At 45.9% G+C, this 24210-nt stretch overlaps 1 protein-coding gene across 6 annotated transcripts in view; it reads left to right on the forward strand.

Annotated features, from left to right (window-relative positions):
• C18H3orf20 (chromosome 18 C3orf20 homolog) overlaps positions 1-24210 on the forward strand; it is a 70741-nt gene that overhangs the window by 43235 nt on the left and 3296 nt on the right. For 5 of the 6 annotated variants that reach the window (XM_054729854.1, XM_054729857.1, XM_054729858.1 and 2 more), the window contains 6 exons: positions 6723-6854; positions 13557-13680; positions 15048-15297; positions 18773-19076; positions 20989-21096; positions 22613-22758. In XM_054729854.1, coding sequence (XP_054585829.1) covers positions 6723-6854; positions 13557-13680; positions 15048-15297; positions 18773-19076; positions 20989-21096; positions 22613-22758 — 1064 coding nt within the window. The remainder of the gene's footprint in view (positions 1-6722; positions 6855-13556; positions 13681-15047; positions 15298-18772; positions 19077-20988; positions 21097-22612; positions 22759-24210) is intronic. The other variant, XM_054729856.1, reaches the window with a different exon arrangement.

Genomic DNA, 24210 nt, shown 5'->3' on the forward strand with positions numbered 1-24210 from the left:
AAATCGTTTACTTCCTTTTCTGGTGATGCCTGTTTCTCTTTCCTGTGGGGGCTGTTTCTTTGTCTCCCCATGGTCTCTCTTCTCCGGATGTCTGGTTATATAGATTTCTCTCTCTGGCGTTGATTTAAAGGTATAAAATACAACACAACCAGGCACAACAGACAAGGCACTGAACAGAATTGTATTCACGATATTAATAACCTCCAATAAAGGTAACCACCAGAGAAAGGCAAATTAGGGAATAGGAGTGGAAGAGGGAGAGTAAAAAGAAAGAACAACAACGAAGAAAAAAACAACAACAAAGAGTGTGAATCTGAACTTGGGAAAAGAGCAGAAAGAAAGAAAAGAAATAACAGAAAAGAAAAAGAAAAGAAAAAAAAAGTAAGAGAGACAAGAATGATACTAAGAGAGAAAAGGGGAACAAACTATATATATGGGGAGTAAACTCCACTAGAACAACCACTATTCCCAGCAAATTCCAGCAACACGAGCCTGGAGATTAATACAAACTGCAATAGCAGCTAATATCAAGTGAGGCAAGGGAAAACAAAAGTAAAAAACAAACAAAAACAAAGCAAACAAAAGAACCAACCAAACCAACAAAAAGAATAATCTAAACAATCTCATAAAAAAGCATAAAAATTCATTCAATCTAATCAACATTCAAGCAAACAACAACAAAAGGCCCGAGAGAAAAATAATTTTTTAAAGGTAGCGTAGAGAGAGGTTTGTATGGATTTGGAGCAGGGGGTTGGGAATTAGATATATAAGTAGGGTGAAGTTTTAGCAGGGAGTAAACTGAAAAAGTAGGGAAAATCTAAAGCCAGAAAGGGTTAAGATAAACTGGGACCAAAAGGGGAAAGGTTAGGAGAGTGATGGCATAATGTTAGCTTTGAGATAGGGTAAAGCGATTGTAAGGGAAAGATGCAAGTCGAATGTAGGACACTAATCCAAAAATAAAAGAAAGAGAAAATCAAATGACATTAAAAAAAAAAAAGTAAAATAATAGTAATAATAGTGCTGATTGAAAATAAAAATGTAATAATTAAAAAGGTGAAAATCAAGTGAGGAAAAAGAAAAAAATATTAGTTTCTTAAGTAAAAGATGCAAAAAATGAAAATAAAAAAATATGAGAATAAAAAATTTAAAAAATTGAAAAAAGAATTGAAAATTAAAAAATAGGAAGACTAAAATGTGCAGTAGCGGCTGTCATTCACTTCCTCTATTATTCTGTTTGGTACGCCTTTTTCCCAGTCTGGGCGGTATTTCAGTTCAGCTTCATTCCAGGGCTCCTCAGTGTTGGAAGCCAGTCCTGCTTTTTAAGCCAGCCCTATCTTAATTTCTCGTATTTATTTTTGATTACACCAGAGACAATTAGCGTTTCAGCCCCTGGGTGGCAGTGTTTCTGAATTGACTTCCGGGCCTCTCTAGCTCTTTTTTCTTTTTTTTTTTTTTCCCCTTCTATGGCACTCACTACCGGTTTGTGGAGATGTGCGCCTCAGAGCTGCCTCTCTGATGGTCACAAGCAGCTCTGGCCCCAGGTTCCGAAAAAACACCTTCCCCCTACAGTCTTTCAGGGTTTCCACCTGGGTTTGCCTCTGTATTGGGCTTAGCAATCAAAGTCGGAAAGAGCCCAGGTGTGCGGACCGTGGGTCTGTGCCCCAGACTAAGGAGCCTGCACTCCTTTGAAAATTCTTAGTCTGACCCTCCTCGTCAGATTAAAATGAGTTGCTTTCAAGAGGTCACTTCTGTTAGCAGCTCAGAAGACCCCCCTCCTCATTCACGGATCATGGCAGTTCCAACTGCCGCCGATTTTTCTAGGCACAGACCTCCCGGCTCCTGCCGGTCCTGCGGCTGCCGCGCTTCCCTCACCCAGCGCCTCCCTCACCCACCGCGGGGATTAGAAACCGCAGCTTATTTCAGACAAAATCTGACCTTTCCGTGGTGCAGTGAAGAGTTTCTTTGAATCCAAATGTTTGCGCTGATAGGGGACCGGTGGTCTGGTGCTCCCAGCAGTTCAGTGTTTGCAGTTGTCGCAGAAAGTCAGGTTTCCACTAAAATCCTCCTTTCCTTGCAAGATCTATTTTTTTTTTTTTTTTTAAAATATATTTTTATTGATTTCAGAGAGGGAGGGAGAGGTGGATAGAGAGAGAAAAATATCAATGATGAGAGAGAATCATTAATTGGCTGCCTCCTGGGGATTGAGCCTGCAACCTGGGCATGTACCCTTGACCGGAATTGAACCTGGGACCCTTCAGTCCGCACACTGAAGCTCTATCCACTGAGCCACACCAGCTAGGGCCCTGCTCTTTTTTTTTTTTTTTTGGCCCAGCTCTTTTTAAACTCTTCATAGATTTGGGTGGTTTTGTAACTTGTAGTAGTTTTCTTGTTTTTTTTTTTTTTTTTTCTTTTTCCCAAGCCTCTTAGGAGCTGACTCAGCTATACTGGAAATAGAACCAACTAGCTGGTTTTTTAACTTGAGGGTTGGTATGCTCAGTCTAGCATTTGTATGGAAGGTCAGCTGGAGAGGGAAAGATCAATGGATAAGCTGATAGAAAGACCTGACATGACTAAGGGTAGTCCCAATATTTTTTTAAAAAGAGCTAGTTCAATAAAAAGAATTCAGTGGCATTCAGGCATGGGCTATAAAGGATAAATGAGAAGAGAAGGGAATTATAGATGTCTCCATGATGGAGCGTGTATCTTCTGGGTGGATATAGAGAAGTTTCTGTGAGGGTCAAAGATCAATATGTTTTTAGATATTTTGATGAATTCAACAGTCATCTATCCTAGGGTGAGAGATTGGGAATGTTGGAGATTTTGTATATATAACTAGAGGCCCATTACAGGAAGATTCCTGCAAGAATAGGGCTGCCTCAGGCCTATTCCTGCAAGAATAGGGCTTCCTGCGGCTGGAGCAAAGCAGAGAAGGGAGCGAAGCCCACCTTGGCAGGCTTCGCTCCCTTCTCCGCTGCCTTGCTCCCTCCCGTCTCTGCTGCCTTGCATCCTTCTCCACCTCTTCGCTTTCTTCTGCAGTGCTTGGCTTCCTTCTACGCTGTCTTCAGTCTTCACTCCGAGCCTGCATATGCAAATTAACCGCCATCTTTGTTGTGTTAATTTGCATACTCACTCCTGATTGGCTGGTGGGCATAGCAGAGGGACAGTCAATTTGCATGTTTCTCTTTTATTAGTGTAGATTGGACTGGCTCATGAACTCCTGAGCAGATGAGCAGTAACTGGGTTTATATTGGTGGCATTTGGGGAGAGGAAGAGAAACCATCCAGGGAGCAGGGATAATAAAAACAGCTAAGCCCTTTGCATGTTTTATCTCATGAAGTCTGCTCAGTGCTGTAGGAGGCAGATTCTATTATTGTCCCCAGGCTCGGAGAAGGGAAGTAACTTGCCTAAAATTGCCCAACTTGTAAGTGACAATACTAGGATTTGAACCTTTTTTTTTAATTTAATAAATCTTTATTGTTCAGATTATTACAATTGTTCCTCTTTTTTCCCCCCATAGCTCACCTCCCCCAGGTTCCTACCCCACCCTCTGCCCTTACCTCTCCCCCACTGTCTTCATCCATAGGTGTATGCTTTTTGTCCAGTCTCTTCCCGCACCCCCCACTCCCCTTTTCCCCCAAGAATTGTCAGTCCACTCCCTTTCTATACCCCTGATTCTATTATAGTCACCAGTTTATTCTGTTCATCAGATTTTTTATTCCCTTGGTTTTTAGATTCACTTGTTGATAGATACGTATTTGTTGTTCATAATTTTTACTTTTATCTTTTTCTTCTTCTTCCTCTTCCTAAAGAATACCTTTCAGCATTTCATATAATTCTGGTTTGGTGGTGATGAACTACTTTAGCTTTTTCTTATCTGACCTTCAATTCTGAATGATAGTTTTGCCATTCCTGTCTGGCCTGCATAGTTTCTGTTAAGAAATCAGCTGACAGTCGTATGGGTGCTCCCTTGTAGGTAACTAACTGTTTTTCTCTTGCTGCTTTTAATATTCTCTCTTTGTCTTTTGCTCTTGGCATTTTAATTATGATAGTCTTGGTGTGGTCCTCTTTGGATTCCTTTTGTTTGGGGTTCTGTGCGCTTCCTGGACTTGTAAGTCTATTTCTTTCACCAGGTGGGGGAAGTTTTCGGTCACTATTTCTTCAAATAGGTTTTCAGGATCTTGCTCTCTCTCTTCTTCTGGGACCCCCATAATTCTGCTGTTGGTACGCTTGAAGTTGTCCCAGAGGCTCCTTACACTATCTTCATATTTTTGGATTCTTCTTTCTTTTTTCTTTTCCGGAGGAGTGTTTTTTGCTTCTTTGTATTCCAAATCTTTGACTTGATTCTTGTGATCCTCTAGTCTGCTTTTAGGTCTCTGTATAATATTTTTTATTTCAGTCAGTATATGCTTAATTTCTAGTTGATCCTTTTTCATATCCTCGAGGGTCTCGTTAAATTAAGCCTTTTCTAGGAAATTCTTGAAAAACCTTATAACCGTGGTTTTGAACTCTATATCCAGTCGCTTGCTTTCCTCCATTTCCTTCATTTGTGACCTGCCTCTTTGTCTCCACATTTTAGCTGCTTCCCTGAGTTGATGGAGTGGCTTTGTGTGCTAGGTGTCCTAGCAGTGCCCAGTGGCTCAGCCTCCCCAGTTACCTGAGGTGGACACTCTTGGTGTGCCCCTTTGTGGGCTGTGTGTGCAGTCTTGTTGTAGTTAAGCCTAGATTGTTGTTAGTATCAACTGGGGGGAGTTGACCTCCAGGCCAGTTGGCTGTGAGGATCAGCTGTGTCTCCGCTGGGAGAGCTTCTGTGCTCAGCTTGGATGGGGCGGAGTCTCAGGGTGGAGCAGACAGCCTTGGTTTCCCGTCAGCCCTGCCCTAACAGGCCCCTGTGTCTCAGTGTCCCGTGGCAATGGCTGCACGCACCTCTGAGAGAAGGCTGCTCTCGAGTTTCGCCCGCTACCAGACAGTCCAGTTTCTCCCCGAATGAGTCTGGGTACCCAAAGTCTCACCCAGAACTGGAGTTCAGTGCAGTCGGGAGGTTTTGTTTCCCTCCCGAACGAGACACCTAGCCGCGCGCTTGCTGCCCGCCCTCTCCGCACATGCCGCGAGTAAGCCAGCCGCGTATTCAGCCGCCCGCCCTTTCTGCGCGCAGGTCTCCGCACCTCTGTCCTCCACAGTTCCTCTGAGTCTCAGTGTGCTTTTCTCTTTCCTTCTAATTGTAGAATTTCCACTCAGCCAGCTTTCCGGTGGTTCTGGACAATGTCCGCTCTGTCTTCCAGTTGCAGTTTTGAAATGGTTGTGCGAGGCAGCAGTATAGGTGTTTACCTATGCCGCCATCTTGGTTTCTCCTAGGATTTGAACCTTAACCAACTACAGTGCTTGAACTCTTACCCACAGCTCTATTCTACATCTCTCTAGAAGGAGAATTGAAGAGGGTAGGGTTTTTCTTAAGTGTGAGTATGAGCAACAAGCTTGATGATATGAAAAGACTTGGCAAGAAGACAGCCATGGATCAAATGTTCTCATGTTGCTGGAGGGGACTAGTATCTAGACTTCAGAGTGTGAGGAAGGGACTCATTGGTGAAGAAGTTAAATGTGGACCTTTGAGCTAACAAGTGAAATAATAGAAGGAAATGGAAGGAGTGAAATGGAGAGTGTTTCCTTAGTTCAGAGGAGTCCTGGCGGCGAGGGGGCTGGAGGTAATAGGTCAGGGACATTGAACATTGAAGGGAGAATCATCATGCAGCTGCCTAAGGCTTCAGACTCCTAGGGCTTTGGTAGGAGCACTGTGCATAAATAACTACATACATGAACCATCCAGGGGCTTTACATGTGAGTTGCTCTGTCACATCCTGAATATGCCTGCTCATGTTCAGTATGGGCCTTTGTGGCTCACGAAACCACTTCCAAAATCTTTACCCCAATACTAGGGTTTCAACTATTTCATATTGAAGAGTTTGCACTTCAGAGAGGCTCAATGGCTTGCTAACAGGAGGAAAAACTGGAACTTATCCCTAACCCACAGAGTTCTTAGTATGGAGTGTGTTGCTATAAGGGCAGCTCACCTTCCCTGAAATTGCTACAAAGGAAATCCCACCCTTTTGAAAGTGGTGAAAAGGAGTAGTTCATTTGCCTTTTTTTCAGGGGAAGAGTGGTGACATATTTGGTGACTGTGGAGGAGGGGGACTGAACATGTCTGGCTCGGCCCCTGCTGGGTTCCCTTTTGCTATCTGCCCACCCATCTGCAGAGGGGTATGTTCTGATGCTCCCTGCCATATGGTCAACTTCCAAGGCAGCTCTGTGCTGTATAGCAAGGCTCATCGTTAGACCAGGTGCCTGAGTGGACACGGCATCTGATTCAGGGATAGTGTTGGCTTATGACCCAAGCTGTATGCCCATATGGCTCTACCAGAACCATAGCTGACTTGCCTGCCGATTCCTATGTCTCTTTCACAGTTGGTTCCAAGGTTGGGTTGAAAAGGGAATAGACAGGGGTAAGAAGACATCATTATTTTTCCCCCCCAAAAAAAATATCCCAAAGAGAAACTGGAATTCTTCTCTCTTCTCCATGAAAGCTAAATTCCAACATAAGAACCAGAAAGATTTTACAGTTCCCTCAGTACCAAGCCAAGAGAGGTTTTGTGCTTTGTGGTGGATCAGGGTGGATGAACAATAGAAGCACAGATCCAATGAGTACTGTTTGTTTGTTTTTTCAACTACAGGTAAACGAGCAAATGAAACTGACGGTGCTGGCGCAAGACTCCATCCTAGTCACCTTTACCTCCATGAATGAGACAGTAACACTCACTATATCAGCCAACAACTGTCCTCATGGGGTAGGGCACGATAAAAAGGTAAGGTGAAGCAGACCGGACACCCAGGTTTGACCCCAGGGCATCTCAGCGTGTCTTGCCACTCTATATCTCAATGTCATTGTGCCTCCTTCCTACCTAATGGATTCCTACTCATCACACACACCTGTACCCCATGCAAGGCCCTCCCTCTTTCTCTGCCTAATGGATTCCTACTCATCATTCACTGACTGTCTTTAATACCTTGTCTGTGAAACTTCGGTCAGTTAGGAGTCTTTTAGTGTGACAGAATTAAATGCAGACTGGCTTAAGCATGAAAAGAGACTATATTGGCTCAGTAAACTGAAGTCTGTCAATAGGCAGCTTCAGGCAGGGCTGGATTCAGGCCCTCAACTGATTCCATCAGATCCTCCCACCGCTTGGCTCTGTTTTTTTAGGGAGTTTCTCTCCTTATGGTGACAAGATAGTCATGAGCATCTCTGTGTTCATTATTCTATCAGCTTTGGTCTCGCCAGGAGAACAGGGACTTCTGTTTCTCAAGTGCTCCAGTAGAAGTGCCAGTACCAACATCATTGACTCTGTTGGATGCCCAGGCCTGAAATGTTCCCTGTGGCCAAGAGTGTATGTTGCTCTCACTGACCAGGCTCAAGTGTCATGTCCATCCTGGGAGCCATAGGGTGCAATCAGCTCCAGGTAACACCTGGGCAAAGGATGATGCAGGCGTGTTTTCCTAAAGGAAAATCATGGTGCTGTTACCAGAAGAGGAAGAGATCATTCTGGACAGAATAATTGCTAACTCTGTCACCCCCTTATTCATCTCAGGTAGAGTCCACCTCTCCTCCTCGGCCCTTCCAGACATGACTCACCTCCATTCTAGCACTCCTTTATATACAAGCCAATCTTCTCCATCGAATTGGGAATTCCCTGTGATTTTTACTGATGCCTATTGCTTCAGGGCCCAGCACAAGGACTGCTTCAAATTAAGCACGTACTAAATATTTGTTGGGTGGTGAGAAAACAGTGTAGTCTGGAAGCCCAATTCTCCCATTCACTGGGTCTCTCTCTCTCTCTCACACACACACACACACACACACACACACATACACACACTACTGTGTGCCTGGTCATGACTCAACATTGTGGAGAAAGATGGATGGAAGGGACGAAGGAAGGGGACACAATCCCTGATTCCTGAGGAATTTATAAGCTGGAAGAGAGCAGTTGACATACACCATGAGACTGGGGTGACCCAGGCTCATCAGTGGAGCAGGCCACTGGCACTGCACACAGGGCAGTTTGCTGGGATTGGATCACTCAGGAAGGCCCATGAATTAGCAGCAGGAGGACCACACCTCCCAGTTTGCCCAGTCCCTTTTACATCTGTCACTCTCTTTCACTCTCAGAAGTATCCTAGTTTGGATGATTAATTATATGGTCACACTGAGCAAGGCTCTTGCTCTGTGGGGGCACTTGCTGTCACATGCCACAGGCTAGTAGACTCTCAGAGCTGATGGAGCCCATAAGGAGGAGCAGCCCAACATCCTCATTTCACATGGAGATACAGGAGACAGGCATGTGTTAGGGACCCATGTTATCTGTACAAAGAACACCCATGTTTCTCCTGGAGGAAAGTGTTGCACCTGTTATTTTCCATGCATTTTTATTTCAGCAGCATTTCATCTTCATTAATTCATTAACTAATTCAATAAACATTTATTAGTACCTGCAGTGTGCCAGGTTGGCTGCTGGGAATGTAGAAATGAAAGAAGTCTCACTCCCTCTAGTCTCTGAAATACTTTCAGTCTAATGGAAGGGCAACATCATCAGCACCAGTTGCATTCCGGCTTTTTGGGTACAGGGCACCAGAGAGAGGGGCTCTGAGGGAGCTGTCAGGGTTTGTTAAAGGGTTCTCATAGGAGCACCCAGGAAACTCAGTTACTTCAAAGAGCAAAATAACCCCGGATTTTTAGTTCATCTGGGCAGAGATGAACAATCATGCTTGTTGATGAGTCGATCCTATTAATTTGGTTCCATGCTAGTACTCTAAAAGTCATTGTTGTATTTCACAGAACTAGAACAAATATTTCAAAAATTTATATGAAATCATAAAAGACCCCGAATAGCAACAGCAATCTTGAAAAAGAAGAACAAAGTTTGAGGAATCAATCACACTAGCTGATATTAATCTATACTACAAGGCCATAGTAATCAAAGTAACATGGTACTGGCATAAAGACAGACATATAGATCAATGGAACAGAATAGAGAGCCCAGAAATAAACCCACACTTGATGGTCAATTAATATATGACAAAAGAGGCAAGAGCATACATTGGGGTAAAGATAGTCTATTCAATAAATGATGTTGGAAATTGAACAGGTACATGCAAAAAAATGAAACTCGATCACCTTATGCCATGCATAAGAATAAACTCAAAATGGATTAAAGACTTAAATGTAAGACTTGAAACCATAAAAATCCTAGACGAAAACATAAGCAGTGAAATCTCAGACATTTTTCGTAGCAATATTTTTTTCTGATCTATCTCCTCAAGCATGCAAAATAAACAAGTGGGACTCCATCAAACTAAAAAGTTTTTGCACAGCAAAAGAAACCACCAACAAAATGAAAACACAACCCACTGAATTGGAGAACATATTCTCTCCAATGATACATCGGATAAGGGGTTAATGTCTGAAATTTATAAAGAACTTAAACAATTCAACAAAAAAAGTCCAATTAAAGAATGGACAAAGAATCTGAATAGACACTTCTCCAAAGAGGACATACAGATGGCCAATAGACATATGAAAAGATGCTCAACATCATTAATCATCAGAGGAATGCAAATTAAAACCACCTCATACCTGTCAGAATGACTATCAATAAATCAACAAACAACAAGTGTTGGTGAGGATGTGGAGAAAAGGGAACCCTCGTGCACTGTTTGTGGGACTGCAAATTGGTGCAGCCACTGTGGAAAACAGTATGGAGTTTTCTCAAAAAATTAAAAATGGAATTGTCTTATGACCCAGCGATTCCACTTCTGGGAATATATCTGAAGTAACCAGAAACACTAATTTGAAAGAATATCACCTCTCTGTTCATTGCAGCACTACTTACAATAGCCAAGATCTGGAAGCAGCCCAAGTACCCATCAGTAGATGAGTGGATAAAAAAGCTGTGGTACATTTATACAATGGAATACTACTCGACCGTAAAAAGAAGGAAATCTCACCTTTTGTGATAGCATGGATGGACTTGGAGAATATTATACTAAGTGAAATAAGTCAGTCAGAAAAAGACAAATACCATATGATTTCACTTATATGTGGAATCTAATAAGCAAAATAAAAACAGACTCATAGAAAACATACAGCTGTCAGAGGGGAGGATTTTAGGGGGCTGGGTGAAAGAGGTGAAGGGATTAAGCAAAAAAAGAACAATTCAGCTCACAGACATAGACAACAATGTGGTGATTACCAGAGGGAAAGGGGGTTGGAGGGAGGTAGATGAGAATAAAGGGAGGATAAATGGTGACAAAAAGAGACTTGACTTTGGATGGTGAACACACAATACAGTATACAGAAGATGTATTATAGGATTGTACACTTGAAACCTACATAATTTTATTAACCAATGTCACCCCAATAAGTTCAATAAAAATGTAAAAATAAATAAAGTCATTGTTAAGTGACTATGTATGAGGTCACGTGTCTATGTTTCTTGATAACCTTTTTAGATGTTATCTATGTAAAAAAAATGTGAGTTTACTTATCAAAGGTAATAGATATTAGAAAATTATTCTTTCCCATAAAATTGCAGTAATGCCTTATTTGCCTGGCAACCTCTTGTCTGATAATCTCTGAAGTTTAGAACACAGCTGAGAACCAGGACATAAGGAGTTAAAGACCCCCATGAACAGCCAAGAGAAATCACTCTAAGTCCATGAACTAAACATGCCCACCCATCAGGCCTACGAAAGACCCTTAGTAATTCAACACTGATTTTTTCTTACCTAAATGCAATCTTAGCATGCAGAACTAGAAATCCAAAGCTGTGATGTCCATTATGGTAACCACAAGTTGCAAATGGCTATTGAGCACTTGCAATGTGACAAGTCTAATGGAGATGGACCATAAGTGAAAATACATGCTGCATTACCAAGACAGTATGAAGAGACAATGTAAAATTTTTCATTAATTATTCATTTTGGTTCCATGTTGAAATAATCATAATTTTTGTATAGTGGAGTAGATAAATGCTACTAAAATTAGTTCTACCTTTTAAGAATGTTTTTCTTTTAATCCTCACCAGAGGATGTTTTTCCCATTGAATTTTTTTTTTTTTTTAGAGAGAGTGGAAGGGAGGGAGAGAGGGGAAAGAGAGAGAGAGAGAGAGAGAAACATCGATGTGAGAGAAACACATCAATTGGTTGTCTCCTGCACAAACCCTGACTGGGACCAGGAATAGGATGTATATCTCAGGTACCTGCCTTTGACTGGGAATTGAACCCAAGACCCTTCAGTGCACGGGCCGATGCTCTAACCACTGGGGAACACTGGCCAGGGCTTAAGAAAGTTTTTAACGTGGCTACAGGATGTTTCAAACTGCTCATGTAGCTCGCATTATATTTCTACTGGACCATGTGGAAGTGAAGTGTTTGTAAAGGAAGCTCCCAGAGGCATTGACAGTGCAGTAGAGACTGGAGAGTTATTGAAAAGGCATCTAACCATCTTGGGGACATTAAGCATAGAGATAAACAGACATTAAAGCAGCTTGTGAAAACAGTACTGCATTCTAGACAGCAGTCATTGGTGTCGACCGAGAAGATTGACTTGCCAAAAAGCATCCAGGTCATAATCCCTTCTGTCTGAGAGCACAGGGAGGTGCAGTATATATTACAACTCCCTAACCAGACAACAGCAAACGAAGGAAGATCAGATTTATTGTAGGTGACAGGATTTACAAACATTACCTCAACTGCCAGGTTAAGCATCTCAAAATATTTTTACATGAAATCCTTGAGACTCGGAGAATTGCCTCCTTTTGGATTATTGGACCATGACAGCTGCAAGAAGCCCTTGAGAAAATTTACTGAGTGTGGGGGCTGGCCAAGAGCCTCGCCTAGGAAGAGGTCATATGGCCTTGGGAATGCAAGGCCTCCGTGTTCCCATCTGTATCATGATGTGTAAGGGTCCACCCAGCTTTCACACACTGCCATCCTGGAACCTTTATAACCCACTCAACTCCAGTGTGTGTGTGTGTGTGGGGGTGGGGAGGGGTTAGGACTAGTTATCACTCATCAACAAAATCCGTGGCATTCTAGGAAAGCTGAGGCTGGGGGTAGGGCGGCAGCCTCCTTCCAAGTCCCTGTCGCTGGGACGCTTGTCAGATGGCTTCCCCAGGCACCCATCTCCCTGGAAGAAGAGCGACGGTTTCCTCTTTTATGGCCCTGCGCCTGGCTCCTCACTAAATATTTCTATTCAGGCAGCACTTTGAAAGCGAGGCAATGCTTCAATTTAAATGCTTTATTAGCCCAGATTGCCACCTCAAATCCTTTTTGGAAGCAAGCTGGGTATAAATTACAAATAAATAAATAAAATTAGCCCAGAAGCAGCAGCTGGGGCCAGCTGTTGGAAGGATGGTTGAGGTTTTGCCATTAATTGGGGCATCCTTTACAGAAGTCCTGCCTGCAGGGGAAAGGAGGACATGTGGGCTGACTTCATTGTTCTTCAGAAAATCTGCCCAGTACCCACCCCACTCTCCACCGGGGGCTTCAATTCCACAGAAGGAAATCTCTCTCACACCTCCTCTGTGTTAAGTGAGAGATGTAGAAAGCATGGTTCCTGCCTTTAAGGGGCTGACCGAGTTAAGGACAAAGAAGGTAAAAAATGACGGGGACCCAGGGCAGAAAACACAGGAATGAACAAATGTGCAAGTTTAGCATGGAGAGCAATCGCAGCTGGCTGAGGAAAGCAGCAAAGGCCTCCTGGAGAACAAGTCAAACCCTGGCTGCCAGGAACTGGAACCTGAGCCTGGTTCTGCAGTACCATTCTGATGCTCTGGCAGAGGGAGTGGTTGAACTGCAGGGCCGCCCCAGCAACTACCTTGCCACCCCACAGGGGGGCCCAGAGCCAGATGGCCCTTCAGGGTAACCTAGAATTGGGGCAGGAGGCCTGGGCCTTTGTGCTCATAGGTACCAGCCAATCTATGTAACCCTGGCTAAGGGCAGTTTTTCAGCTGAGATGCTCTGGCAGCTGGAGGGAGGAAGAGGATTCTAGGGGGTGCATATAGAGGCGGACTGGCTCCAGAGAGGCCTTTATCCATCATTTTTCACCATGCAAGTATTAACTGAACACCTTCGGCATGATGGGCCTCTGACACAAAGGAGACCAGGACTCGGTCCCTGTCCTCTAGGAACTGACAGTTCAGCAAGGGAGACAGGTTCAGATGCATTCACTTCATAAAGGGCTAACCTCTGTCTTCAGGCTGCTGCTGCTGGAGGTCCAAGGCAAGGGACAGGTCTGCCCAATAGAATCAGGGAAAATGTTCCAGGAGGGGACCTTCGAGTCAGGTTGGGTTGGTATGCAGGAATTCACTGGGCTGAGTGGGAGAGAGATGTGTCTTAGGCAGAGGGGACAGAACATCTTCGAAGTCAGAGCAAGGCCTGGTTGTCACTGGTCTGGGCAGATGGCCCCTGGCAGGACAGGTGACAATGCCCTCCCCTTGGCCTCTCCCCAGATGACACACAAGATCATCAGCGTGGACGACAAGTTGTCTAAGATGAGCCGAGCCCTGGCAGAGATCAAGAAGCGGTTTCAGAAGACAGTGTCTCAGTTCATGAATTCTGTCTTACTGGCAGCAGGTAAGGGGCAGAAAGGTAGGTGACAGCCTATCTGATGGCTTTTCAAATCCTGAGTTACCTGCAGATTGTCTCCAAGGATAGCTCTTTACCACCCCAGGGAGGTGGGCATGACAGGGAGATTTCCCCATTGGTAGATGGAATTACTGGACTCAGAACGCCGAAGGGACTTGCTCAACACCACACAGCTACTAATGGTGACCTTGGCCACCGTCCATATTTGAGTGCTTTCCCATGTGTCTTTAATGTCTCCATATGGTTATCTTATTTTCCTGGGTCTCATCATCTTTATGTGTCTCTGTCCCCACTCCCACACCTGGTTCACCTTTTAGATCCATCTACTATCTATCCGTTTGCAGCCCCATTCCTCTCTCCTGTTGTAGATCTCAGCAGAGGAGAAAAAGCAGCCACCTCACCAGGCTGTCCTGTTAGGCCCACAGAGCTCCCCAGGGCCAGCATGGGGAGCCTTACGAAACCCTTCCACATCTAGACTCTCTGCTCTGCTGATGAGCCTGGGGACAAAAGGACATCGACACACACACCCACCCCACACCACTCCATGACACCCCCAGGCTGGGCATGGAGGAGCTGTGCTCTCCCCAAGGTCTCCCTGGGGTATTTCTCCTCACCCCTGAAGACTCAGTTCCACTGTGCCTCTTCTCTGGAAAGCCCCTGATTCCCCCAGCAGAAGGGGGCACACACTCCTCTGGGTTCCACAGTGCTTTATGTGTGCTCTAGTAAATCTTACAACCTAGCATTGTGAATATTTCTGTTTTCCCACCCCTCCTATACTGCCACTGGGAGTTTCCAGAGGCAGGGAAGCAGTTTGGGGTGATCTCTCTATGCCCAGCACCCAGCATTCAGTAAATGGTAAGTGAATGAGAGATCCCTGGCCTCAAAAGTTTTCCAGTCTAGTAGGGAAAGTAAAATAAGAATACCAATAAATGCAATGTAACAAAACAAACAAAAAAAAATAGATGGAAATGACTTAAATCTGGAGACTCAGGAATAGCATCCTCAGGGAAAGGAACAACATGGATGTATTTATACCCAGCCTCTGCACTGAGTGCTGTGACGGTCACAAAGCTGATAAAACAGGCTCAATTCAGAGAAGAGGGATCTAAGCTGGATATGGATGAATGAATGGGAATGGGATTGATTCATTCTTACATTCAGCCAGCATTTACTGATGCGCTAACTGTGCTAGGCTTGGAGCACTGTGCCAGACAACAGAGGGCAGGCAGCTCAGCAGAAGAATCTACAGGAGTGAAGGAGTGGAGAGGGAGATGAGCTGAAGGGTGCCCACATGCAGAGCCTTACAGCAGGGAGGTAAGGCCACTGAGAGTAACAGCAGTGTCTTCTGTTAACAGGACTGCTCACCATAGAATATCCAGCCAGGGGCATGGGAGAAGTAAGTCGAACTAGGATGAAACCCTGGCCCTTTTCCGAGCGGGTCACCAAGCTAAATCTATATTCAGAAGGCCTTGCATCACGTTATCAGTCAGCCCCACCCGAATCCTCGGCTGTAGAGACTCCGAAGGAAGAGCCTGTGTCTGCTCCAATAATCCCCACTCAGAAGAAGATAATCAAAATCCAAGCCAAAGCCCTGGCCACACTCAGGTGAGCTTGAGCCTTCATTTCCTCTAGCTTCTGTGTGCGAGCAGCTCGCATGCGTAGTGGACACACTGGATGAGAAAATAGATGAGGCCCCTCCCTCTCGGAGCTGGAATTCTCAGGGTGGGCAAAGATAGAAGGTAAACACATGAATCACGGAAGTCATTTCGATGGTGAGAAGGCTAGGAAGAAAAGAATTCATGTAAAGCAGAGGCTGGCAATTTAGGGCCATGTGTAAATCTGGCCCCGCTGCCTGCCTTTTTAATGGGTGAGCTTAGAATGTTTTTTTATGTATTTAAATGCTGAGGGGGAAATCAAAAGAAGAATTTCTCATGATATGTGAAATGATATGAAATCTGAATATAAGATCATAAGTAAGGTTTCCTTGGAACACGGCCATACCCACTCATACACATATTACCTATGGCTGCTCATCCTGCTAGGACAGAAGTCTGGAGTCTTTGTGACATACTAGTAGTCCATCTGGCCTGCAAAGATGAGAACATTTGCACTGTGGCCCTTTATAGAAAATGTTGGCTAACCCCTGCGATAGAGAGTGACTAAGAAACGTGGTGGGATGTGCTACATTAGGTAGACAGGTCAGGAAAGGCAGTCTGGAGGAAATGATATTTAACGGGAGACCTGAAGGATAAGAAAGAGGCAGACACAAAAAGGGACGAGGAAGGAACCTCAGGCAAAAGAACCTCAGAGCAAGTACAAAAGCCCTGAGACAAGAATGAGTTTGGTATGTGTGAAGGAAAATAAAAAGACCAGTGTGGAGCCTCATGGTGAAGGAGTGAGAGTTATATGAATTGAGGACAGAGAGTTAGGTAGGAGCCAGATAAGTACACTTGTTACTGTTATAGGAAGTCATTCCATTACTTTAAGATAAGATGTGACATCATCTGACTTATGGGTTAAAAAAAAAATACAGTTTTAAACCCCAGCCAGTGTTGCTCAGTGGTAAGCATCAACCCAGGAAGCAAGAGATCATGATTTGATTCCTGCTCAGGGCACATGCCCAGGTTGTGGGTTCAATCCCCAGAAGGGGGCATGCAGGAGGCAGCCAGTCGATGATGTTTCTCTCTCATAGATGTTTCTATCTCTCTCCTTTCCTCTCTGAAATCAATAAAAATATAAATTTTAAAAGAAGGTGACATTTTCATAAAGATGTAAAGAAGGTGAGAAAGTGAGTTGTGTGGCTATCTGGGGAAAGAGCCAAGCAGGCAGAAAGCCCAGCAAGAGCAAAGACCCTGAGGTTGGAGGATAAGCACAAGCCAAAGTGGCTGGAACTCAATAAGCAAAGGTGGGAATATTGGCAAAGAATAAGAGAAGTAGCCCTAACCAGTTTGGCTCAGTGGATAGAGAGTCAGCCTGCAGACTGAAAGGTCCCAGGTTCGATTCTGGTCAAGGGCATGTACCTTGGTTGTGGGCACATTCCCAGAAGGAGGTGTGCAGGAGGGAACTGATCAGTGTTTCTCTCTCATAGATGTTTCTAACTCTCTATCCCTCTCCCTTCTTCTCTGTAAAAAATCAATAAAATATATTTTTTAAAAAAGAATAAGAGAGGTAAACGGGGTAAGGCAGGGGGGACAGATCATGTACAGCCTCGAAGGACACTGTAGGGACTTTGGCTTTTATTCTATGAAAGGTGGAAAGCCACTGGAGGGTTTCAAAGAGAGTTAGTGACATGGTGTGACTCAGATTTTTTAAAAAATATATTTTATTGATTTTTTACAGAGAGGAAGGGAGAGGGATAGAGAGCCAGAAACATCGATGAGAGAGAAACATCAACCAGCTGCCTCCTGCACACCCCCTACTGGGGATGTGCTCGCAACCAATGTACATGCCCTTGACCGGAATCGAACCTGGGACCTTTCAGTCCGCAGACCGACGCTCTATCCACTGAGCCAAACCGGTTTCGGCTCAGATTTTTTTTTTTACTTGCAATTGTATTACTTTATTTCATATTTTTATTTATACATTCATTGGTTGATTCTTTTTTTCTTTATTGACTAAGGTATTACATATGTGTCCTTTTCCCCCCATTTTCCCCCCCCCCCATTCATGCCCTCACCCCCCTGGTGTCTGTGTCCATTGGTTAGGCTTATATGCATGCATACAAGTCCTTTAGTTGATTTCTCTCCCTTACCCCCACCCTCCCTTACCTTCTCTCTGAGGTTTGACGGTCTGATCGATGCTTCTCTGGATCTGTTTTTGTTCATCAATTTTGTTATTCATTATATTCCACAAATGAGTGAGATCATGTGATATTTATCTTTCTCTGACTGGCTTATTTCACTTAGCATAATGCTCTCCAATTCCATCCATGCTGTTGCAAATAGTAAGAATTCCTTCTTTTTTACAGCAGCATAGTATTCCATTGGGTAGATGTACCACAGTTTTTTAATCCACTGATCTGCTGATGGCCACTTAGGCTGTTTCCAAATCTTAACTATGGTAAATTGTGCTGCTATGAATATAGGGGTGCATATATCCTTTCTGATTGGTGTTTCTAGTTTCTTGGGATATATTCCTAGAAGTGGGATCACTGGGTCAAATGGGAGTTCCATTTTTAGTTTTTTGAGGAAACTCCATACTGTTCTCCACAATGGCTGCACCAATCTGCATTCCCAGCAGCAGTGCACCAGGGTTCCTTTTTTTCCGCATCCTTGCCAGCACTTGTCATTTGTTGGTTTGTTGATGATAGCCATTCTGACAGGTGTGAGATGGTACCACATTGTCATTTTGATGTTATCACCAATCTCCAACATTTACAGGGAACTCATACAACTTAACAAAAGGAAGATAAACAACCCAATAAAAAAATGGGCAACAGACCTAAATACATACTTTTCGAAAGAAGACATAAGGAAGGCCAAGAGACATATGAAAACATGCTCAAAGTCACTAAATCATCCAAGAAATGCAAATCAGATTTTTAAAAAACTATATTATTTTTTTTTATTTCAGAGAGGAAGAGAGAGGGCGAGAGACAGAAACATCAATGATGAGAGAGAATCATTGATTGGCTGCCTCCTGCACACCCCTGACTGGGGATCGAACCCACAACCCGGGCATGAGCCCTTGACCGAAATCAAAACCAGGACCCTTCAGTACGCAGGCCAACGGTCCATCCACTGAGCCAAACCAGCCAGGGCTGCCTCTTTCTTGAGTGGAGAGCAGACAGGCTTGCTGATAGGTTGGATAGGACATGGGGTGTGAGAGAAAGAAAGGAGTTGAGGATGACTACAAAGCTTTTGTTGGATGGATGAACAATTGAGTTGCTTGTTACTTGAGGAAACAGAGGCCCAGAGAGATCAGGGGACCCATTCAAGGCAGTGCTGCAGGGAGATAGGGGGCATGTTGGTGGCGGAGGCCAGGGTTGAATTGCTTAAGGCCTAGACTCCACAGCAGTGGGGCCTTTGTCCATGTGGAGTCAGAGCCCACTGAGCGCTTGCTCACTTGCTCCTTCTTGCAGGGGGAGGGCCGCAGGGATGCGCAGCCACACCAGGTGGGCAGCCTCACCCTCTGACTGCCCACTGGTGCTGCGGAAGCTCATTTGTAAGGAAGACATCCGCGCTGGCTGCAAGTGCATAGTGAAGCCACCGCTGGTATCTGATGTGGAGCTGGAACGCTTCCTGTCGGCGCCCCGTGACCCCAGCCAGGTGCTGGTGTTCGGAATAGTGTCAAGCCACATTCCTACCAGCTCAGGACAGCTCCATTGGCTGCTCAACACACTCTACTGTCACCGGCAGCAGGGCCGTGCCTCACCCTGCATCCAGGTGGGTCCTGGGCCCAGCAGAGGAGCCCCCAGTGTCTGGAGGTGGGGAGGTGGTGGGGGAGGGCTAGGGCTGGCTGAGTACCTAGCTGAGAGATTGCCTCTCCACCTCGGCACAGGGTCCCCTTTCACTTCCTTTGCTCCTTGGGGCCTTTGCACACACTCTCCCTACTGTTCGCTGTGGTTCTCTCCCGTTCATCCCCCTGTCCCAGGACGAATGTCACCACATCAAGTGGTTGCCCTTTCCGACCTTGAGACAAAGTCAGGCCCTGTTGTTTTCTTCCAGAGCACACACCACAGTTTGTGGTTATGTGCTGGTGTATTTAAAGCAGAGCCACACTCACCTCTAGATCCTCAGGGCTAAGGAATGTTTGTAGTACCTACTGTGTGCTGGTCCTGTGCAGGTCTCTGCTCCATGTTGATTGTGACACAGCCATGGAGGGGCTCCCAACATGGTGGGGATGAAACTACAGCAAGCCCCGATGAGGACCGTGAAAGGACAGCTCTAGGCAGGTGGGAACTGGGGAGCAAAGGAACCCCTCTCAAGGGTCTTGAGAGAGCCCACCAGGATGAAAGCGTTTGGGCCGGTGGGTGAGTGTTTCTAGCAGAGGCCGTGGCCTGTGCCACGGTGAACAGGGGAAAGACCACTCGAGGTCCCATTTCATCATGGATGGGTCAGTCAGGGGCACATGGAACCACCCGCCTCCTTGCTGCAGAGTCATTTCTAAATCTCATCATCATCCTGAGTCATCAGCCATTCCAACAGTGTTAGCACAGTTCAAGGGGGCCCTGTCCCCAGACCACCTGGAGCAGAGGATGCCACATGAGCACAGAGCTATGTGTCCACTTGGTGCCTTCCTTCAAACTCTCTTTGTCTTGGTGCCTCTCAAATCTATTGTCTTCACCCATCTTTCTTTGGCTGCAGCCCTTAATTCTGATTTTCGTGAATACCCTGGGGACAACCTCTCAAGCCCTCCTCCCAGGAGTGCCACCTTCCTGGCCCTGACATACCCACCCTCAGACCTGCACTCCAGCCAGTGCCAGGAGCTTGGCATTGGAACCCTTCGGATCAGACACCAGAAGGCTTTTTTTCTAGTCTTATACATCAAAGCCACATATGTTTTAAGCTTAGAATTGACTTCCGTTTATTTCAGGGCTATTCATTGTTCACTAATAATTATCCATAAGCACAGAAATGCATGGTGGTGCCGCCCAGCCATGAGCAGCATAAACAGGGTCAGGGCCTGGTAGATGGGCAGCAGGATGGAGGAGTGCAGAGAGCAGGCCTGGAGGGTGTTTTCAGATTGCACTGCCCCTGGCCCCACCACTCCGGGTCTTAAGACAGAAACCTTTCCTAATGTTCTCTTGCTCTGATAGCTAGAACACCAGGTGTGGGTCCAGGCAAATAAAACCAGAAAGTATCACATTAGCTTTATTAATGGATCCATAGCATCCAGAAAGAAGGAGGAGAAAGAGACCAGCTTTACTCTGGATTGACCAGACCATACCTCAAGATTTGGGTTCAATTCAGTGGGTTTCATGACTGGGAGGTGTCCAGTAGGGCATCCAGCAGGGAGATAGGGGGCAGAAGAATCCTGGAAATGGGTATGCCATTCCCACCTTCAAATCTCCACACGGGGTCTCTCAGACAGAGGAGACAGGAACGTCCCACAGACTCCAGAGGACCAGGCTAGTGGTGGATGTCACATGGCGGGGCGATCATCTCTGTGACAGCTTTCACCAATAGAGGGCCCTAAGTGGATCTGGGACATTCTCTGGGATGCCATGAGTAGGGGTTGAGAAGGGGGTATTGTATGGGGCTCCAGAACTCAGTGGTAACCCGACCTGGCTGAGAACGCAGGAATCTGAGTGCATCCTCTTGGCATGGAGGTGATGGGCATTCATTCTCTTGGCAGTGCCGGCATGACCCCTACCGCCTACTGCGGTATGACCTCGACAGCCCTCTGCAGAAGGACCCGCCCCTGCTGGTGAAGAAGTATGCTGTGATGCAGGGGATGGTTCTGGTGAGCTGGAGCCCAGCAGGGGACTCACCACCAACTACCAGCTTCCCCCGGTCTCCATAGCCCCTACCCTTGTGAAGGCACAGATGTGGGAGGGGGTTTTCTCCCACATGTCCCCAATCCCAGGAGACTGAAGGGGCACTTAACTGGAAAGTCAAATTCTCTTCATCTGTTTGTTTATTTTAAATAACTTCTTGCTAAAAACATATACAGGGTAGGAGAAAAGTAGGTTTACAGTTGTTTATAAAAAAGAATATGAAAAAAAAATAAATAAAAGAAAAACAAAAAATAAAAAAAAAAGAATATGAGAGGCCCTGGCTGTTGTGGTTTGGTGGTTAGGGTGTCAGCCCAAATCCGAAGGATTGCAGGTTCAATTCCAGGTCAAGAGCACTTACCTTGGTTGCAGGCTGGGTGGGAGGCAACCAATCAATGTGTGTCTCTCACATGGATGTCTCTCTCTCTTTCTCTCTTTTCCCTCTCCCTCCCTCCCTTCCACTCTCTCTAAAAATCAATGGAAAAAAATATCCTCAGGTGAGAATTAACAAACACAAAAAACAATAATTAGTAAATAATGTGATAATTAAAACATTATACAAGAATAAGCTCTGTTTTGTGTACTCACAACTGTAAACCTACTTTTGCCCCACCCTTTAAATTCATGGGGAAAATTTGGAAGATACAATTTAGAATATAATTACTTCATCATATCACCCAGATTGCCTCATTTGTTACACAAGCGTGTGCCGGCATCTATGGGAGGCCCTGGGCCACACCCATGCTAATGCTCATATTTTGGTATCTGGCCTTTTCAAGTCTTTCTCTGATTTGAGGGTTCTGTTTTTAATTTAAAATGATATGAATATTTCCCCAAAAAAATGATGTGAAAATTTCCCCATGTCTTCAAATAGTTTATGACACCTGATTTTTAACTGATGTGTAAGAATCTGTCATTCTGGTTTTTCTATCTGTGCTGCTTTTGGGGGGCCTTTTTAGGTTATTTCCTTTTTTTTTTTTTTTTTGGTCTGTTTTTTGTTCATGACAAATAACTAATGAATATCCATACTAATGAATATCCATGCACAGAAATCTCTGTAGGAGATTGAGATGTAGAGGGTGGGGGCATGGAGAGCCATAGGGCAAGATCCTTGCCCTCAAGGGACCCCTGTCCCATGGGACCAGCTGATCAGTGTATCAGAGTGGGTTTGAGGCCAGCTGCCTGGGAGCAGGAAGACACCCTTCTGGCCTCAGAGTTCTGGGAGGTCTTGTATATGAAGTGACATTTGAGCTGGTCCATCTGGCAGAGGGAAGAGGCTGTGATGATGGGCTTCTGACCTGGGGGACCTAGACAGAGGACAGGCGTAGCCACACCTCAGTGGGTGAGTTGGGGAGGGCAACACCTCTTTCCGGGCACCAAAGAGAGGCCTGGATTCTGGCACAGGCTCTGAGAGCTGTGGCCCTGTCCCGAGATTCGGTGCTGATGTGCTGAGGGCCTCTCCTTTGTTTCCTTCCTGTCTGTCAGCAGATGTTCGCTGCGGGGAAGCTCCTTTTTGGGGGCTGCGTTTTGAATGGATACGGCTTCAGCAAGCAGAATCTGCTGAAACAGATCTTCCAGGCTCGGCACGACTGCAAGATGGGCTACTTCATGCCAGAGAACTACAAATTTAGGTACAACAGGAAAAACTCAAACTCAGGAAGGATGGCAGCAGGCAAGGGTGTGGGGTGGAGGGTGGGGGAGGAGTCGGCACCGTGGAAGGGGCACTGGTGAGCCAGGGGAGTGAGTTGAGGAGGGGTCCACAGGAGACGCTGGCGTGGAACGACTTTGCAGGTGGGCTGGGCGGGGATGACAGCGGGCTGTGAGGGGTTGCGCCAGGCCGTGCTGCTGGTTTCTTCGGGACACAAGCCTTGGAAAAGGGCCCTCTTGGAGAAGGAGGGACACAGAATCATTTGCCCACTGCTGGTGTCTGTAGGGAAATAATGCAGACGGGCATTTGGGTAGGGTCCCTAGTGACACCCCCGCCTTCTGTCCCGTTGCACCCCACTCCATCCTGTGTGTGATCCAAGTCCTGCCTCTACTTTGTTTACTGGCAGGGCCACAGGCAAGGGCCATTCATGAAGTGATCTCAGGTCCTTGTAAAAGGAATTGGGGTGTCCTAGCTTAAGTCTGCCTCTCGGCCTCCGAGCTCTGGCTTTTCAACGAGGTGATGCTCATTACAGAGCATAACGGGCCCAGCTTGGGTGAGATGTACAGAGATAGGTCTCTGGACTCAAGGCATACAGCCTGGTCCAGGGATGGAGCCTGGGGCTCTTGGCATTGCTGAAGGCTGTATGAGAACGGAGCGGATTCTAGAATGCCTGGGCCATGTGGTGAGCAGAAAACTGACTGGGTCTGGGGTCCTGAGATGAGGCTGGAGCCCCTGCTCTGCTCTTCACCATCTGGGCGCCCCTGGCTAATCCATTTGCCTTCCTAAGCCTACTTTCCTCCCCTTAAAATGAGGTGATGATGCCCACCTCACCGGGTTGTTGTGGGGATCTTCTGAAAGTACTAGTATGTTTGCTGGAGTGCTTTATACACCTGCGTGCAGACATAGGCTTGCCTATGATTGCACCCCCACTTGGGCATCCCCCGCTCCCACAAGGCCCCTCAGCTTTCTAGGAGTCCTGACTCCAGTCTCTTCCTCGTGTGCAGAGTTTGGGGCTTGTCAGAATTTCTGCCTGATCCGAAAGAGGTTTGGGGGAATTCGCTCCAGAGAAACTGTGGAGGTTACACCATGAACCAAGCATCCTGGAATGCTTCAGTGGAGGAGGCAGGGTCCAGGGGCGGCTATGGATGTTGGGAAGGTACAGAGAGGAAAGCTACTGAGAGCCTCAAGGCTTTGCTCACTCTGTCCTCGGGGACCTCTACAGCTCCTGCAAAAGAGGCGTCAAGCCAGGCCCTGGGAAGAGAGTGTGAGTTCTGTGTGTGCACAGGTCAGGGCGTGGCAGAGCTGACCCTCGAACCTCCCTGTCCTAAGCTGCCTCCCCTCCTCCACACCCAGGCAGCTGTCCCTGCCAGCATGGCAGTTCTCAACAAGCTTGGCTTGGCTCCAGGGTTTTGAGGCACTGTGAGAGCCTGCTGCT

This window comes from Eptesicus fuscus, chromosome 18, assembly GCF_027574615.1.
Source record: "Eptesicus fuscus isolate TK198812 chromosome 18, DD_ASM_mEF_20220401, whole genome shotgun sequence".
In the NCBI taxonomy this organism is placed as follows: Eukaryota; Metazoa; Chordata; class Mammalia; order Chiroptera; family Vespertilionidae; genus Eptesicus; species Eptesicus fuscus.